We start from the raw sequence: 18,189 nt of genomic DNA on the forward strand, positions 1-18,189 counted from the left end.
AGGCTCTTTCAGCACATATACTCTAATTTCCCATGCTTTTACATAATAATACATATGTTTACCTGATAATTATGCGAGGAGGGGAGAGAACTGGGTTATGAATCGCTGTGTACACAGCGGCGTGGTGAAATACAGGTCTATCTTTCTGTTGAAGTGCCTATTTTAGATAGCATTGGCTCTTGCCATCTTTCCCATTTGCTCTCCTCCATTTCAGCTCTATTAAAAGGGCCTAAAAATAAGTGAGCCATTTAATATGAAGAAGTGGTGGAATAATTGTGAATTCAGGCAGGATTACATCTCAATGTCAAATCTGAATATGAAATGGCACACAATTATGACCAATATGATAAAAGTCAGTTTTTTTTTTTTTTTTTTTTTTTTTTTTGTAGTCTGAGCCGCCTCTGGCAGCTCTTTACTGTGTACCATGGTCAATCCACTGAATAATGGATATGTTTTCTTGCAGTATGTGAGCTCAGACTACAATGAAATGAGTGTAAATGTCTGCATGAGGGAGAAAATAACATTTCCTTCAAAATATTGCAAGACAATGGAGATTTGCTGTATGGTTTAAGAAAAGTTACACTGTTTGTGCTTCTGCAAAAAGCTTGTAACGGTTTTTCCTTGTACTCCTTTAAAGAACGGGCACTTTGGAGCTGGGGGATAAGCTTCTGGCAATAGACAACATCCGTCTGGACAACTGCTCCATGGAGGACGCCGTTCAAATCCTGCAGCAGTGCGAAGACCTGGTCAAACTCAAGATCCGCAAGGACGAGGACAACTCAGGTACCTCTGAGTCTCTGCAACTACACACTCCACACGGACACAGATTTACACTAAAACCCCCCATGCAAAGACAGAAGAGCCTCAGCAAAGAATTCTAATGTGAATGTATTTTTGCCAGGATCAAGATAAAGAATAAGCTATTAGGACCTGACTGATTAAACCTACTCTAATGTAATATGGTTTCAAACAGATACGGCAAGGACAGAAAAAGGACAAGATAAGAGAAAACATGGCAGCATTATTAGCTATGAAGTATAGAATGCAGATATGCATCAAGTAGAGTTGGGTGATACATAGAAATCAACAACATTTTGATATTTTTCTCCTTATATGACCATTATACAGTAATTCAAATGTGTGTGTGCATGTTTATCGTTTATATATGATAAAGACTTTTTCATTTAGAAAAAAGGCCAGAATTGACTTTAATTTACATTTTTGATTAATTGAAACGAGTTAATTGTTGAATCAAATTAATGAATTGATTCGTTGAAACGGACAGCTTGGAATTAATCACTGAAATGAATCGATCTTACTAGCTCTGCCTGCATTTTTTGTGGAAGTTTAAATCCGAGATGTCTTTTCAATGTGATGTTTGCAAATCACAAGACAAAGATAGATCGGGAAATTAGTATAATGACACGCTCTTTAGAGAACTTAATGAAGAGTTAAACTCACATTAAAATCGTGATATGCACAGTTGCCTACAGGGTTAGGGTTTTACACATAAATAAATGAATAGTACTTTAAAAAGATTACGGACTGTCAAAATTGAACATAAAAGTTTTATTTTGCAAGGAGCCAAGATATCAAGATGACATGGCCTGCTAATGCTTCTCATTTATGAGTCATTTCTGTCAATGCAATTCATTCATCAAATTTAAACTTATATACACATGCATACACACACCTAGCCTCTACTTTAAATTGAGGTAGGACATGTTCAGACCCTGAGGATTTGATGTGGCCCTCCTGTTGGAAATGTCATATAGAGATCTTTATTATCTCCAAAGGACCTTCTGGTAAACCTTTTGCTTTTTCTGGTGGGCTACAACACATCTCTCCTCACTTCCACAACCTCACGATTCACCCTTAACACTATTAGCATTGTGCACATTGAAGAAAATGAGGTTTAATCGCTCCAATTTAATGCTCATTTGGTTCAATTATCCGATTAGAAACCCTTAGAGCCCTCATCCAGCTAACTCAAAATATTCTTCACAATCCTTTTCTTCATAGTCTTCTACGGAGACGTTATGCTCGTACTACAAAACAGACCTGCGGATCACTTTTATTTGGCATTCATATTTCATCCAGGATGTCCACTCTGTCCGTCAAATGGCAACTTGTGCGTTCCCAATGCTGGAGGCTCGTTTAGATCTTTCTGGCATGGAACATTAAGGTTGACATTAATTTTTCACAAACCCTTTTTTTCTGTGACAACAAATCAACCGTCTGAGAGAGGTCATGCTAACTGGCATGCTAAATGGGGGTAATTTCCCTCCCATCTCTCCATTAGTCCATCGGCGAAAAGAACATAGGCGTAATGAGCCGACCTCGTGTTAACGAACATCCCCAGACCCCCAGCACAGCCACAGACACACAAACCTAGAGCTGCTGTGATCTGACAGATATCAGTGCTTCATTAGCATGTGAATGCGGGTGGGAGACGAGAACGATTGCCCTGAGGATTTTTTCTCTATTTTTCTCATTAGCACATTTCCTTCTCAACGTAGTCATGTCAAAATGGCAGGTTGACCTCTAAATAAATTTTGAGCATTATGAATCAGGGCCACAAATATTTTATAACACACTTTCAAGTGGATTTCGGTGTTGCTATAGCCACGTCTGTTTGCTGAGTGCATGCAAAATGAGTTCAGTCTTATAATTAATTTACATTATGATTCCTGTAGCTCAGCTGGTAGAGCAGCTAGCACAGAATCCCCTGAGGATACACTTACTGATATAACGTACAGCCTGGATGCACCAAGTCACATTGGGCAAAAAGAAATGTCTGACATTTGACATTTAGTCTTTTTGGAATGCATTTGAGGTCCAGGTCCCTTATGGAGGCTTAGTTGTCCTTTGGATGATAAAATCAATTATTTGTAGAGGTAGGTGTAGTATACATTTCTGAAATGGATCACAGAGCTAATATCCCATTTTTTTTATTATGCATGTGAATATCTCCAGTTTGCCTGTTTTTTTTTTGTTTGTTTTTTTGTCTTGTTTTTTTTCTGGATGCACCCACATCCATTATCTTACATCATTCTTCTCTCAAATTTCCTTTACTTCCTTTCCCATTTCTTCCTGATTTTTTTATTTATCCAGTTCTCCAGTCATAATCAGACACCAATCTTTTACTTATAGTTAAGTTGTTTTTTGGGGGGGTTGTCAATTAGCAATTGTAATTGAAGTAATTATGTGTGCAGATTCACTGTTAAAACATGTTTTTTCCAGAATTACACATTGGATTGTGTTTTTGGGTTAACTCAAATTTTGCGGACTTGGCGAATGTTCAATTGCATGTTAAATTGACAGCCCTAGTATTTTGATCCCGTTTCTGTTGGTTTCCTTTGGGTTCCTCTTCCTTCATGTTTTCTCTTTATTTTCTGGTCAATCCTCCTCCATCCTCCCTTCCCCCCTCCTTCCCTCCTCTCTCTGTCCGGTGTTGTGAGGGGTGTCTTCGCTCTGCTCTCTGCCCCTCTGTGAGGTATCCTACGTGATGGCAGTGTTGATAGGGACGCCCGTGTGCTGTTGGCCTGTGTTGCAGACGAGCAGGAGACCTCCGGTGCCATCATTTACACGGTGGAGCTGAAACGCTACGGCGGGCCGTTGGGCATCACAATCTCGGGCACCGAGGAGCCCTTCGACCCCATCATCATCTCCAGCCTCACTAAAGGCGGCCTGGCCGAGAGGTACGACTCTGTTCGTGCTTTCAAGCCTGTCGACATTTATGAAATGTAACACTTATTAGAGCTTATGTGTGATATCTTAACAAAGAACTTAAGCTTTTTTACATGTTCAACTTTCTTGAGTGTGTAATGTTGCTGTTTGAGCAAGAAAGTTTCAAAGCACAAACGTCCACTCCGAAAGAGTTATCGTCCTTAGTGTGAATGGGCCTTAATTATAACAATAAAGATATTGTTCTAAAAATAAAAGAAATAATGACATAAAATAATGGCACAGAGAAACTATATCATTGGAATCAATTTAGAGTGATTTTTTTTCCCTAGCTGATGAATGATAAACACATTGACAGCCAATCAGAATCCATTCTGTTTTAACGAGCATTCAAAAGCATGTGCTTAGAATAAACAGAACAATATTATGCGTTGGCTTGGACACTAATAAAGTTATAGGTATAGTAATCATTCTTATTGAACTGGCCTTTATTCTCTATATCAGTAAGCACTGTTTCTGAACTCCTTGAAACGAGTTTTTGTTTTCTAGAAACGTACACTTCACAATATTCCATGTTTAAACAATTCCTGCCAATGCATATGCAAAAAAAAAAAAAAAGTACTGTTAGTGTTTTGAAACTCACAGGGCCGTGTTTTTCTAAAAATAAGTTTGAAGCGGTTGACATATCACAACACTCTGGTCCAGCCGACCAATTAGAGCACATTACGCTTTTCGCAAGGAGGGGCTTCATAGGGACAGGAACTGAACAGAGCAGTACTGACAGACTGGGAAGAGAGGTGCTGCCACAATGAGAAAACAATTAGTTGTTTTATTATTCAAACATATAAACCTATTTTAGTAGACACCAAAAACTAAATCAAGACTTAATATAAGGGCATAATAGGTCCTTTTTAATAAGTCATATCTTCAAAAAAATATTATACATAAAACAATATTCTATCTTTTAAATTATAATTATAGCATTATAATAATGTATTAGTATTCTAATTCTAAGAAATATTTCTTTCATTTTCTCAGAACGTACTAAATATGTTAATGTGTTGCCTGTAGATGCAATTAATCGCAATTATATATTTTAATCTATGGACAGCCCTAGTTAATTTGAACAAATGCATGTTTTCAACAAGAAAGAAGGGCATTCGAAATGATGCATTGCAGCTGCCCTTAACAAGCGTGTTGCTGTGCTCTCGTTTCCACAGGACTGGTGCCATCCATATTGGTGACCGCATACTAGCCATTAACAGTAACAGTTTGAAGGGCAAACCCCTCAGTGAGGCCATCCACCTGCTGCAGATGGCCGGAGAGTCCGTCACACTGAAGATCAAGAAGCAGGGAGAATGTGAGTGCTGACACGCATCTGTAGACACACTCAAGCTTATGACCAAAATGGCTTTTTTATATGTAAACTATAAGTCAAAAGTCTGAACACACTTCTCATGATCCTTAAATCCTTGTAAGCTAAATGCTCATATAACATATCACGATTAATTGATTTGAGTACACTAATTTAAATAGATGATTTGGGGTGAATAGTGAAGGAAAAATATTTTTGGTTACTTAATTCTCATATTAGGCATGTTTTTATTTATTTATTTGTTTATATATTTTAATAACTTAGTAATTTGATTAATTTTTCTTAATCTATTTTATTATGAATTGAATAAATTTGATCTGCGCATTCTTTTGCTTTTCATTTCTCCTTTGCTCTCTCACACACATTACCTCCCACAGCACTGTACATCTGTGTAGCTCTAGAATGCAATAAAGCTGCCTAGCCGTGAGTCATTAAAGCCTGAGGTCTAATTAGTTTTGTCTCCATCTATCATATACTGTAGACTGACAGTACACAAGGTAAAGTACCTTATCCAAGAATAAAAGATCATATGAGCACTGATTTGTGAGTCCAATATCCAGTAATGTCTGGATCTCTCTGGTCTATTGACTGTGATCCGTGAGCTCAGACAATCACAGTCTTTATTTTGTTCTGTCTATAGTGCCGAGCCCGAAGCAGCCCTCGGTAACGGGTCGGATGAACGATCTGAGCGATATGGAGGACGAGGGTCAGACTGGGCAGAAACCTGGTAAACTCTCAGACATCTATTCCACCACCATCCCCAGTGTGGACAGCGCAGTGGAATCCTGGGATGGATCTGCCATTGACGCCACCTTCAGCAGCCAGGGTAAATTTGAGTGTGAGTGGTTTAAAACATATTTTTGCTATTTTACATGAAATGCAATTGGCATTTATAACCTTTCAGCTTTTAAATACATTTTACTGCAGTAAATAATTCCCAGTACCCTCTGGGCAAAGATATAATTGGAGCTACATTATTTCAGCATAGCGTCACGAACCGTACCATTTGTTGAAAGTTTCGTATCAAAATTACTTTTGTAAATTGCTTCTGTCATTTAGAATGTTCCAGCAGGCATTTCAGTTTCTAAATGCAAACGAGATGGCATTTGTTTGAAAAGTTTCCAAAATGGTCAGCGACAACGAGGTATCAACGCTGGCTTCCAGTGAATAAGTTAGCGTAGAAATGATTCCAGTGGCCTCTAGCTCAAGGACAACATTTAAAAGAGTAGTTCACTCAGACATTTTTGTTTTAGTGTCATTTCCTTTTTTTGTTTGCCTCCACAAAGCACGAAGGACAGGTTTTAGCAAAAATGAAAGCACTGGAAAATTTACCAGCACTCCAATCTCATTGGCACTTGCATATAATCAAAAGAGCCACATAATGTCGAATTTTGATATTCTCAAATAAGATTTAAGATGAAATTACTCCAGAAGACTTGGACTATAGTGCAGAAGTTATGTGGATCCGTTTTTATGTCCTATTTAACTCATTTATTTTGTAATGACACAAGCGAGTAAATAATGCCAATTTTTATTTTATCACAATGGCATACAGTATAGTCTTTTTTGACCTGGTATGGGTTCATCACAGTCACCATGGTTACACCACCTGTTCTTGCACATTAGCTACAGCGCCAAGCTGTGTTTGTCCCACTGCATCCCGGGGGTTCGGTTGAGTCCCAGCAGGTCTAATGTAGGTTTAATTGAGTTTTCCATTCTCTTTGGACCTGCAGATATGTATTTACTCAAGTAATTATTTCAAGTAATCTGCATTGGGATATGTATCTTTTATTAGGCCAGCTGGTGGTACAGTGCTGGGGCTAATATAGAAAAATGCATTATTTTACTAAGTGGAAAATGAGTCCTAATGAGCACAGGGATACACATGGCCATTTGGATAACTCGCCAGTAATGGATTTGAATTGCAGTCAGCTCTCCTGACACTGAGGCCTCCTGGTCAAAACTAATCGCAATCATCGCTTGCATCGAGAATGCCAAGTAGGCACATCACACATTTGAATGTTTAATTCAGAGAAATGGTTTCATGAATAATACATATAGACATTACTCCCATGCTCACTCGTGTATATGTTTATTAGTGGATATAATTGCTGAAATAACAATTTGTTAATGATACACAAGGTTTAAGAAGACTGTGTAGTCTTGTATTTGTTGTTGAGTCATAACCAATACCATCTTAATCGACCTGTGTGTAGCACTCCGTCTTTAATACCATGAGATTTTTGTCAAATTACAGAAAAAAAGTATCCACTATAGCTACAGTAAACTTTATAAGCTTAAAGTTTATGAAAACATAATGAAATGGACTTGGATAAAACATAGAAATCGGCTGGTCATAAACCTTGAAACTTCATTTGAGCTTGATATTGGAAAATGTTAATAATATAATGACACATGCTATATCGTCTGACCGTATATAAAGCCAAAATATAAACTTTAACAACATATTTACTTATTTAAAAAAATTCCATTTGTTGCCTGAAAAGGGAGATCTCCAGGTTTTTGGAGATGCAATGTTTCCACCAGTCAGTGATAATATATATACAATGCAAATGTAGTAGTTACAAAAATTTGATCTGATTCAAAGTAAATAATCGTCTGTCAGTGAGTGAAACTTTTCCCTTCTTCGTTTTCTTTCGGCTGTTCCCTTCAGGGGTCGACACAGCGAATCATCTGCCTCCATCTAGTCCTATCCTCTGTATCCTCTTCTCTCAGACCGACTACCTTCATGTCTTCCTTCACTACATCCATAAACCTCCTCTTTGGTCTTCCTCTTGACCTCCTGCCCGGCAGCTCTAACCTCAGCATCCTTTTTCCGATATATTCACTCTCCCTCCTCTGAACATGTCCAAACCATCTCAACCTGGTCTCTCTAACTTTGTCTCCAGAACATCTCACATGTGCTGTACCTCTGATGTACTCATTCCTGATCCTACCCATCATTGTCACTCCCAGTGAGCGAAACTTTTCCCTAATTCCCATTAATATCTGAATTCCATCAGTCATCTTTTATTTATAGAGATAATTAATTCATCCCAGTCCCGCTGACATACACCTCCTCAAAACCACCTTTCATCTCATATGTTATTTCCCATGTCCCTCGCTCTGATGGGGTGGAAAGACTCTTTCCGCTCATGTTAACAGGTTCATATGGTTGCTCTCCTCCCCTCAGGCAGCGCTACTTTCTTTCTCTCAGTGCTCCATACATAAATGAATCTCAGATGGCTGCAGAGATACGAAAACCATATACAGGGAGCAGCAATCTGCCCCTTAAATTATGGATGATGTGGACGGAGCATAAACTCAAGGTTGCTGGCAAACTATTGGCCCTTATGGGATTCAACTAGTACAGCTGTATCCAGAGATAAGGCAAAAGCTGACTCTAAGCTTGATTCTTGGGATGAGAAACCATACATCTTGCATCCAATACGATTATTAGTCTACATGCATGCAATATTCAATCAAATTTTTGTTTTTGCTGAGTAAAGCACATTTCTGTTTGGATGAGCAGAAACACTTACCAGACATGCATGTCATTTATATATATATGTGTGTGTGTGTGTGTATATTATATACACTCTGATAAGACATAACATTATGACCACCTTCTTAATATTGTCTTGGTCACCGTTTTGCTGACCTGTTGCATAAACTCTACTAGACCACTGAAGGTGTGCGGTAGTATCTGGCACCAAGATGTTAGCAGCAGATCCTTTAAGTCCTGTAAGTTGGATCAGACTTGCTCGTTCAACACAAATGGGATTGAGATCTGGGGAATTTGGATGCCAAGTAAACACCTCAAACTCGTTGTTGTGCTCCTCAAACCATTCCTGAACCACTCTGCTTTGTGGCAGGATGCATTATCCTGCTGAAAGAATCCACAGCCACCAGGGAATACAGTTCCATGAAAGGATGTACATTGTCTGCAACAATGCTTAGGTAGATGGTAAGTGTCAAAGTAACATCCACATAGATGGCAGGACCCAGCAGAATAAACACATTGAGTTTATGAATAAACCCATGGTTTCCCAGCAGAACATTGCCTAATGCATCACACTACCTCTGCTGGCTTGCCTTCTTCCCAAAGTGGACCCTGGTGCCATGTGTTCCCCAGGTAAGCGACATACACCCAGCCATCCACGTGATGTAAAAGAAAACATAATTCATTAGACCAGGCCAACTACTTCTATTGCTCCGTGGTCCACTTCACCTGTCAGTGGTCATAATGCTATGCCTGATCGGTGTGTGTATGTGTACCAGCACTCCAGTCTTATCTGTCGGAACCTTTAGTGCACGGCATAAAAATAACATTGTAATATTATAGTATAAAATGTATGTATACAACAGTCATTATTTTTGACCACATTATAATGAGTCACTATGAACTTTCCTCATCTTGCGCATTAATTAGCATTGTGGTTTTTCCATATACAAGATTTCTCACAGCTTCTATTCCATATTGACAATCAGTGGACTATTTGAATTCCGATTCGAGACATTATTGCTGGTTTTGTCTGTCTTTTATCTGCACGTTGCTATAAGCGTAGGAGCAACATCAATAGCATGCAGCTGCACATGCGCAGTTTAGAGGGATGTTAAAACCTGTATGTATTATCATCATTCAGCATTTCCAAAATAAATTTCCTTAAAAAGGGACATAACTCTAAAATAGCTATCTAGAGAGTCTTATTAAGGATTCATCCACCTTCTCAAGCCCTGAGGGGTGAACAAATCATAAGCAGTTAATCCTTATTGAGTAGCTGGTGAATCTTAAAACCCTGAGGCTATGCAGCGCTTGGCGGTGGTCACCGAGGGAGAATCAGACCAAAGCATATGAAACACAATGCTATGGCTCCCTCCGGAGATGAGTGTGTGAACACAGCTAGCATGTTGTTCTCCACTCTCCCTATAGTCCTCACCCTGCCCTCCAGCAGTCTTGAGCCAGATTAATGAGCGGAGCCTGGGAACACATGCATCCAGGTGCTCCTGCGCCAGTGGCGTGTGAGAGAGTGCAGCTTAATACAAAAAAAGTACCCTTTCTTCTGGGAACAGTTTACTGCCACTGTTTTTTTCACTCTCATTTACAGTCAAATTGATTTTTTTCCCTCATATCAGCAGGCTAATGTTGTGTGCAGGGTACAAAAGCACTTGCCAAATGTGGCTAACATTGTGAACCTGCCAGTTGGCTTGTAACTGTTGCAGGAAACAACATAAATAAAATTTGTTTGACAAAATGCATTATTTTAGTAATAATATGTTATCGTTTTATTTCCATGTAATTTACCTATTTTAGTTCAATTGAATTTATCAAACTACTGAATTTATTGAAACTACGTTTTTATTTTAGTTATAAATAAAACGTTGCGCATAGTAACGTTAAAACATAATTTTTAACACTCAAATGTATCTAATATGATAAAACCGTGCTGTGTTAACCCACATACTGGCTTGACCGGAAGAAGCGGCGACTGTGTCATAATAAAAGTTATGTATTGCGCTGTATTGAGCCATGTGTTGCACTCTCATTAGCAATCGTTCAGCGATCTCAGTCAGCTTCCATAACACTCAGCCCTGCTCTATTTTACTACAGTAATTTTAATGATATCATTCATGAACATGATTTATGATCTCTATAGAACACAAGCAAGACAGTCCAGCTAATGACATAATTACAATTATGACTGGATAAGGGTTATATAGATCATGAAAAGAGTAAGCAAACATATTAGGAGTATAGTATCTTACTTGTCGGAGACATTGTGTGAGCTGATGCTTGAAGCACACAGTGATGAGATTTAGATGCTCCATACGGTGTGGAAATGAACGGTCTTTATCATCGCTGAAGTGAGACACAATACGATCGCAAATGGACTAACAAGCGAACATGACACACAAGCATAGTCAAGCAGCATATATTAGGCTAGTTCTCGGCTAATGTCCGTCATGTGTGACTCGTGTGTTTTGAATAATGACGTGCACAGAGCGAGAGCTCTTCTCACCATCAATAGTAGACACGCCCCTTACCTGCTGATTGGCTACAAGTTTGTTATTCCACTCGGCCCGTGTCCTTTTTCTAAAACGGTTTTGAAATAAGACTTACCCCACCTTTAAGTTAATTTTGGACGCTGTGTGTTTGCTTCAGCTCCCACAGGTTTCCAAGCATCGGGCTACAGTTTCCACAGCCATGAATGGAGGAATGCCAAGCCCAGCCGGGGCAGCCTATCCCCGGTGAACAGCAGCCGGCAGAGGAACAACATCCTGCCGGATTTTGGACTGGGTGTGGATGAATGGGACAGGCCAAGTGCTAGCGGGTACGTCAGCACGCTGCTTGAGAACTATACTTAGTCGTTAAATATGCTTTGCAGCATATAAAATTAATCTTCATTATATTCATGAATAAATTTCATACTCTAAGAAAAAAAGGTACAAAAGCTGCCACTGGGATGGTGCGGTACTCTATAAAAATGTACTAATGTGGGCAATTTTGGTACCAATGTGTACCTTTTAAGTACTAATAGGTAACCTAGAGTACTTAGGTACAAAGATGTACTGCCCTGGAGGAAGTTTTTGTACCTTTTTTTTCTGAGAGTGTAGGAATAGTTCACTATGTACTTACCACCATGTCCTTCCAAAACCATATGCTGTTATTTTTTGTTCATGGAACATTTTTTACCTTGACCATTGTGCATTCAAGAGCTACATAAAAGTTCTTCAAAGATTCTTTTGTTCTGTAAGAGGTGAAGAAAAGTCATATAGGTTTGGAACAACATGAAAATGACAAATAATGAGGAAATAATGAGAGAATTTTCATTTTTGGGTGAAAAATGAAGGCTGCTAGGTTTATTAGATGGCTAATGTGATGTCTTCATTGGATTGGATTTTATACCACATTAGCAAAATACACAAGACTTCTGAGTGAGTTAGTTTCAGCCATTGTAGACATTATTATTCTATAAAAGTTATTACCTCTTTATTTTCCTAGAAATGAAATACTGAAGTGTCAATATCCATTGAATCATAAGACTAGTTTGGTGCCAGAATATACAGAAAGGTATTGTGTGAAGGGAATACTGCTTAACCGCATCTATTAAAATGTTTTGTTGACTTCTCAAAATCATTAAATTCAAAAGACAATTTCAGATGAGTCCATCGCTACAATTTTTAAAAAGTGAACTGACTTTAATATTCACATCAAGTGTGTCTTCGGCGACATTTCTCTGAATTCTGTGTGTAAAAGTCTTTGTTCCAACCTAAAATTTGACTCAGTCATAATATTAACTCAGCTGTGCGGTACATTTGCACCACATTGTATTGTCAAACATGCTGTTACTGGAGCTTTGATCGATCGTTTTTGGGTTGATTCTACTTTATTCTTTGTTAGCTTATGCAGTTGAATATTTGTAATTCAGATTCATTGTGCTGTAGATCAAAGACGTAAAGGGCCCCAGTGTGCAGTAATGAAGCCAGCGGCTCTTAAGAAGAAAGAAAGCCCTTTTAAAGTATTTAGCTGACACTAGAGTTATGATCACCCTTTGAGTTTTTGTCTCAGGCTTGTAGTTTCCATTTAATGGTGACTGTGTGCTGGCTTAAAGTTAACATAACATCCAAGCAGAGGTGTCAAAAGTACTGGCATTCATTACTCAAGTGGAAGTATAGATACTAGGGTTTAAAAATACTTTTGTAGAAGTTAAAGTATCAACTCAAGCTTTTTACTTAAGTAAAAGTGTAAAAGTACTGGGTTTCAAAACTACTTAAAGTATAAAAGTAAAAGTAATGTAAGGAAAAAAATGCCATTAAAGACAAAAGCTAAGGCCACACAACACGGGGCCTATAGTGCTCTACCCCACCTCCTCAAAAAAACATTTTTCTAAAGGCCATAATGACTATAATGTTATATTAAAATGTTAATGTTGAAAAATTTGGGATGCACTGGCTACCTGTTTCAGCCACATATACCCATTGAAAATGTATGCATTTTAGTACAATGGACATATGTGTACTGCTGAGCATGTTTCCTGAAGCGGAAGATATGATGGCTAGTTGCCTATAAGTTATGAATAACCTTTATCGGAATGTAAATGTAGGCTACATGTGTGATCAGTGTTGCCAGATTGAGTCGACGCTTTAGAGCCCTACGGGCCCTGACTTTTGCACCCCTAACCTCCACTGTCGGCTGCTGACTGCTTGGTTGTCACTTTAAAAAAAATTAACAAACAAACAAATTATCCAAACATTTTTCTAAATTAACTTTATTAAAGAAACTAAACGAAATATAACTATTGGACATTACAAACAAAGCTGAACTATTTTAATGACTGCAGGAGTGTGTCATAAGAAGGATTGTGCAGGGCTCAAAGCAGTGGCGCCTCCAGAAATTTTTCATAGGGGTGGCCAGATGGGATCACTTAAAATCTTGGGGTGGCACACCAAAACTAGAAACCATAATTTCAGAATTTTATTCTACTGGTGTAGTAAACCGGCCTGTAGCACGTCACGACACATAATTCCGCGTCGTCTTTTACTAAAAAATATTTTTTGACTTATTTACTTACCAGTAGTCTACGTCTTCTAACGTTAACTTCTTTTGAAATTGTTGACTGACGGGCATGAGCTGACCTGTAGCTGTCTGAGCGCACAAAGACTTATTAATAAGTCTATTAATTTATGAGGCTCTTCAGTTCAAATTATCCAGTACAAAAATAATAATACTCTTTATTTTCCAAGTTCATAAATGATTTTCAAAATGGATTTGGAAAAAAAAACATACACACAAAATGACTTGTTTTAAATATAAAATATATAAAAGTCTTGGGCATGTCAAAGATTAGTAACAACTTTAGCTTTGATGCATTGTTAGTTTTTGTGCAGCATCAGATTTTTCCTCCCTCATTTATTGTTCGTGGCTGTTTTTGCCCCATTGACTTCCATTATAGCCACATTTTTTGATTGGAAAGCAATGACACCATATAATCATGCATTTTTGATTGTTGGTGGTTTTCCCAGTTGGGAAGAGGTAAAATGTGTAATTTTTACAGTTGATAACCAGGTGGCACCATTAACCCTTTAGATAGGCCTGTGCTGAAGAAAAAAAGAAGAAGCTTAGTTTCTGGCATTTGTATAGAATAACTGCATATAAATGAGGGATTAAAAAAAAATGTAAATCTGATGCTGCACAAAAACTAACAATGCATCAAAGCCAGTGTTGTTACTAATCTTTGACGTACAAGAATGTGATAAAAGGTCAACAAATATCCAGTCCACAATCATTTTTTATATTGAAAATAAGTTATTTTGTGTGTATGTTTTTTTTTTTTTCAAATCAGTTTTGAATCCGTTTTTGAAAATAATTTATGAACTTGGCAGTTAAAGAGTGATAAGAGTGACAATGAAACAATGACAGCAGCTCAACAATAAACATGGAATCATGTATGTAAACTTGCAACAGAACACATTTTAAATGATTTTACTTTTGATTATTTTATTTATTTCTGAAGAGCTCTTTAGAAGCCTGTATTGGTGTACTTTAAAGGGATAGTTCACCCAAAAATTAAATTTCTGAGTTTCTTTGGTCTGTTGAACATAAAATAATATATTTTGACGAACGTTTGTAACCAAATGTTTGCTTTGGGGGCAACATTGACTTCCATGGTAGGAATGTGTCTTCATTTGTATTCTACATAAAGAAATGCATACAGGTTTGGAACAACTTGAGGGGGAGGAAATTATGACAGATTTTTTGTGGGTGCACTGTCTCTTTAAGCAGTCATTCTGAACCAGTAACCACTTTACTGACAAATCTGAAATTCAAAAATGTTTAATCCTCTTTATTAATTTACTATTATGACTATATTATTATGTAATTATTTGTCCCATTTTAATCTAAATATTTTTTAAATATCAAACTGCTAAATGATAAATTGATAACATTAATAGGCTATAACCTATTAAATTAACCGTTCTAATGTCTAGAAAAAATAAGTCTGCCAAGCTCTGATAAAGTATGGAATATTATATTATATTATCCATTAAAAAAACAATAGGCCTACCTTTAGTTCACGGATGTGTCTGTCATCACATGCTTTAAGTCAGACAGCCTGAGACACTGAAATGCTTCTCTGCAAAGGGTGCAGTTTGTCTTAGGTTCATCTTAAGTTACTGGACAGCCCTATATCTGGAAATCCTCTTGCGTTCAAACTGTGGACGCGAGCTCGACATGTTTTTAAAAAACCGCGCAGGTTTCCAGCGCATGTTCTCGAGACTCCGTCGCTATGGCAGCAAAGCGCCGCTAAAATGCAATCTTGTGCATCGCGTCCCATATTGGTTTGATACGGGACGCGTCATTTTGCTTATTTTAAAAATTGATTGGACTAGTACCTAGCGTCCCCCCCAAACCTACGCCATGGCCAGTGGGGTGGCCAGGGGTTCGCCAGGGGTGGCCGTGGCCACCCCTGGCGAACCCCTGGTGGCGCCACTGGCTCAAAGGTCACCAAAACTGGCAAAATAATGTGATGATATTTTATTGAAGAAGCCACTTTAAGTGCAAACAGTGCCCAATATAAGATATCGGAAAAAGCAAATAATTAACAGGCATTTCACACGTTAAAACACACCACTGCCAAAATGCGTAATTCATTGATATATATACTGTACAATAATTCGCCGACAAAAAAATAACAACAATGCGTTTAGCTTTGCTCTGACAAAACTACAGTACCCTTGTGAAGTTCATGCACTTAGCCCAGTCAAAACTGATTCATCATTGATTCAAACCTCTTTCAGCAGCTGTTGGGGTTGCTAGTTGCAGATGTCCTGAGTGTGTATTATGATGGACAGGATCATGATGATAGTCTTCGAGTCACAGGTGTAATCCACGTTTGAGAGTTGGTTCACTCTACCACTCCTTACTGTAGAAACGGCTTGTGTATATATATATATATATACTGTATGTATGCCACTTTAGCATAGCAATCACTTGAATATACATCTACAACGAGTTATCGCGCTAAAAACCTGGCTGTCACGAATGAGCGCGTCTGCCTGCTGATCGCTGATTGACTGAAAGTGCGCGCGCTCGTGCGCTGGAACCCGCCCAATCTGGCAACACCGTGTGTGATTTGTGCTTTGAGTCATGTGCAGGCGCGATGTAACCAATAGGGTGTTGGAATGGTATATGTTTACACTTCTCATCCAACCACAATCAAATTCACACTATCGATGACGCGATTTATCTGCATAGTTTTTTTTAAACAAGATGAAATGAAAGAGGAGTAACGAGGCTATTTTTAAAAAGTAAGGAGCAGAAAGTACAGATAATTGCTTGAAAATGTAAGGAGTAGAAGTAAAAAGTAGGCAGAAAAATAATTACTCCAGTAAAGTATAGATACCCAAAATTTCTACTTAAGTAAGGTAACGAAGTATTTGTACTTCGTTACTTGACACCTCTGCATCCAAGTTGACCTCTTTTACTTGCTTTCTTAATACACATCCCTGGTCTTGTTTTGCTCATTTTTCACATACCAGTTAGAACCTAATGAATAAAATCTTGGGGGTAGGAATGATCTGAAAAGTGGATTATAAATCAGCCTGGTTTATGAATATTAATTAGCGGGCATAACTTTCATTCAGCTGTTGTAACTGATTGGCTGAAAAGCAAATGATTGTGGGTATACTATTGTGCATTTATTTTATTAACTATGGATTTAAATAGTTGGCCCAGGCTTCATTTTGGTTTTAAAGTTGATGTCAGTGTTATGTATTATAGTATTTATAAAAAATTTGAATTAGGTTTTTGTTTATTTCTATTTAGGTTTTAGTATTTTAACAAACTATTTCAGCGTAATTTCAAATACTGAATACTTTTAATTAACAATAACAACAGTGCTTGAAGTTTTACGCTGCTATTATTATTATTTTTAATTTAAATGATGAATGGATGGATGGATGGATGGATATTATTAGTTTTAAAATAGAATATTTACTACTTTTAACCATACTTTTTTCTTTCTTTTTTTTTGTAGTTGCAATGCCTCTATTTTTTTACACTCAGAAATATGTTGTATTATAGAGGGGAAATTGGTTGTGAAAGCAATTTCATGTTTGTCAATTTTAGGAAATATAACAAATCATCTCGAAAACATGTCTACTTCTTATATGCTCTAGCAATACAGAATAAAAATTGCTCTAAGGAGAAGAAACCGCCTGTACTTTCATGCATTCAGTCTTTTCAAATATTGTCGGCATTCTGTATTTAAATAAAATCTGTAGAAAGAAAACTTCCCCCATCTTCTCCAACACATTTCTTTGTCATTTGAGAGTGGTGGTAAAATGCTTTTTAGATGAAGGCGCTCAATGTGTTATGTACAAGGTGTAAAGGCTAAAACAGCGCTGTTAAAAAGTGACAGACTGAGTGATCTGGTTTGACTGTATACCTATGTGTGTTGATTGAAGCTGATCTCCCATTACAGGGCATCCACGCTGCCCACCGGTTTAATCTCAGACAGCAGGTGAGGTTCAGTGCTGTGTGCCTGTTAACCCGCACTGCTTCCCCAAACCAATCCGGCCCTTTCACTTCATAACCCAAAGCCCCACAATCCACCAGGACATCACCGCCCATCACAGTGTTTCCAACCGCACGGGATGTGTCTGTTTGTGTCTCTCTTCAAGAGCCCCACCATAGCCTGCACAGATCATTGGTCGTCTCCTGCGTTCATCACTGTTACGCCTGCCTGCTCACTGGTTGCAGTAGTTTTGCCGTACTAGGTGGTTAAAACGTCCCATTGTGTTTCAAACAGGTTCACAGTCGGGCACGATGGGACAGAGCCAGACCAAGAAGAGAACTTTTGGTCCCAAGCGCTTGAAGACCTGGAGACGTGCGGCCAATCCGGGATCCTGCGAGAACTTGAGGTAACTTGGGGGGGGGGATGCCATCCGTTTGTGTCCATTCCCCTCTCCTCATGTTCATCTTTTAGCTCTTTCCATTGATCAACCCCCCTACACAATCGTTTTTCAGTAGCATGCAGTACCAACCCTTATTTTGTGTAACAGCTCCTTCTTTTTCCAGGACAAGCCAGACAGGCTTCTGAATAAGAGAAACCTGGCCATCTTGG

The 18,189-nt window shown here is 38.2% G+C and overlaps 1 protein-coding gene across 11 annotated transcripts in view; it reads left to right on the plus strand.

The window, feature by feature from the left end:
* grip1 (glutamate receptor interacting protein 1) overlaps positions 1-18,189 on the plus strand; it is a 312,119-nt gene that overhangs the window by 286,660 nt on the left and 7,270 nt on the right. For 5 of the 11 annotated variants that reach the window (XM_067426884.1, XM_067426883.1, XM_067426878.1 and 2 more), the window contains 7 exons: positions 638-783; positions 3,497-3,701; positions 4,908-5,047; positions 5,703-5,900; positions 11,226-11,394; positions 17,548-17,586; positions 17,875-17,986. In XM_067426884.1, coding sequence (XP_067282985.1) covers positions 638-783; positions 3,497-3,701; positions 4,908-5,047; positions 5,703-5,900; positions 11,226-11,394; positions 17,548-17,586; positions 17,875-17,986 — 1,009 coding nt within the window. Of the gene's footprint in view, positions 1-637; positions 784-3,496; positions 3,702-4,907; positions 5,048-5,702; positions 5,901-11,225; positions 11,395-17,547; positions 17,587-17,874; positions 17,987-18,143; position 18,189 lie in introns of all 11 variants that reach the window. The other 6 variants (XM_067426889.1, XM_067426880.1, XM_067426882.1 and 3 more) reach the window with 6 other exon arrangements.

This window comes from Pseudorasbora parva, chromosome 20, assembly GCF_024679245.1.
Source record: "Pseudorasbora parva isolate DD20220531a chromosome 20, ASM2467924v1, whole genome shotgun sequence".
NCBI classification, from domain to species: Eukaryota; Metazoa; Chordata; class Actinopteri; order Cypriniformes; family Gobionidae; genus Pseudorasbora; species Pseudorasbora parva.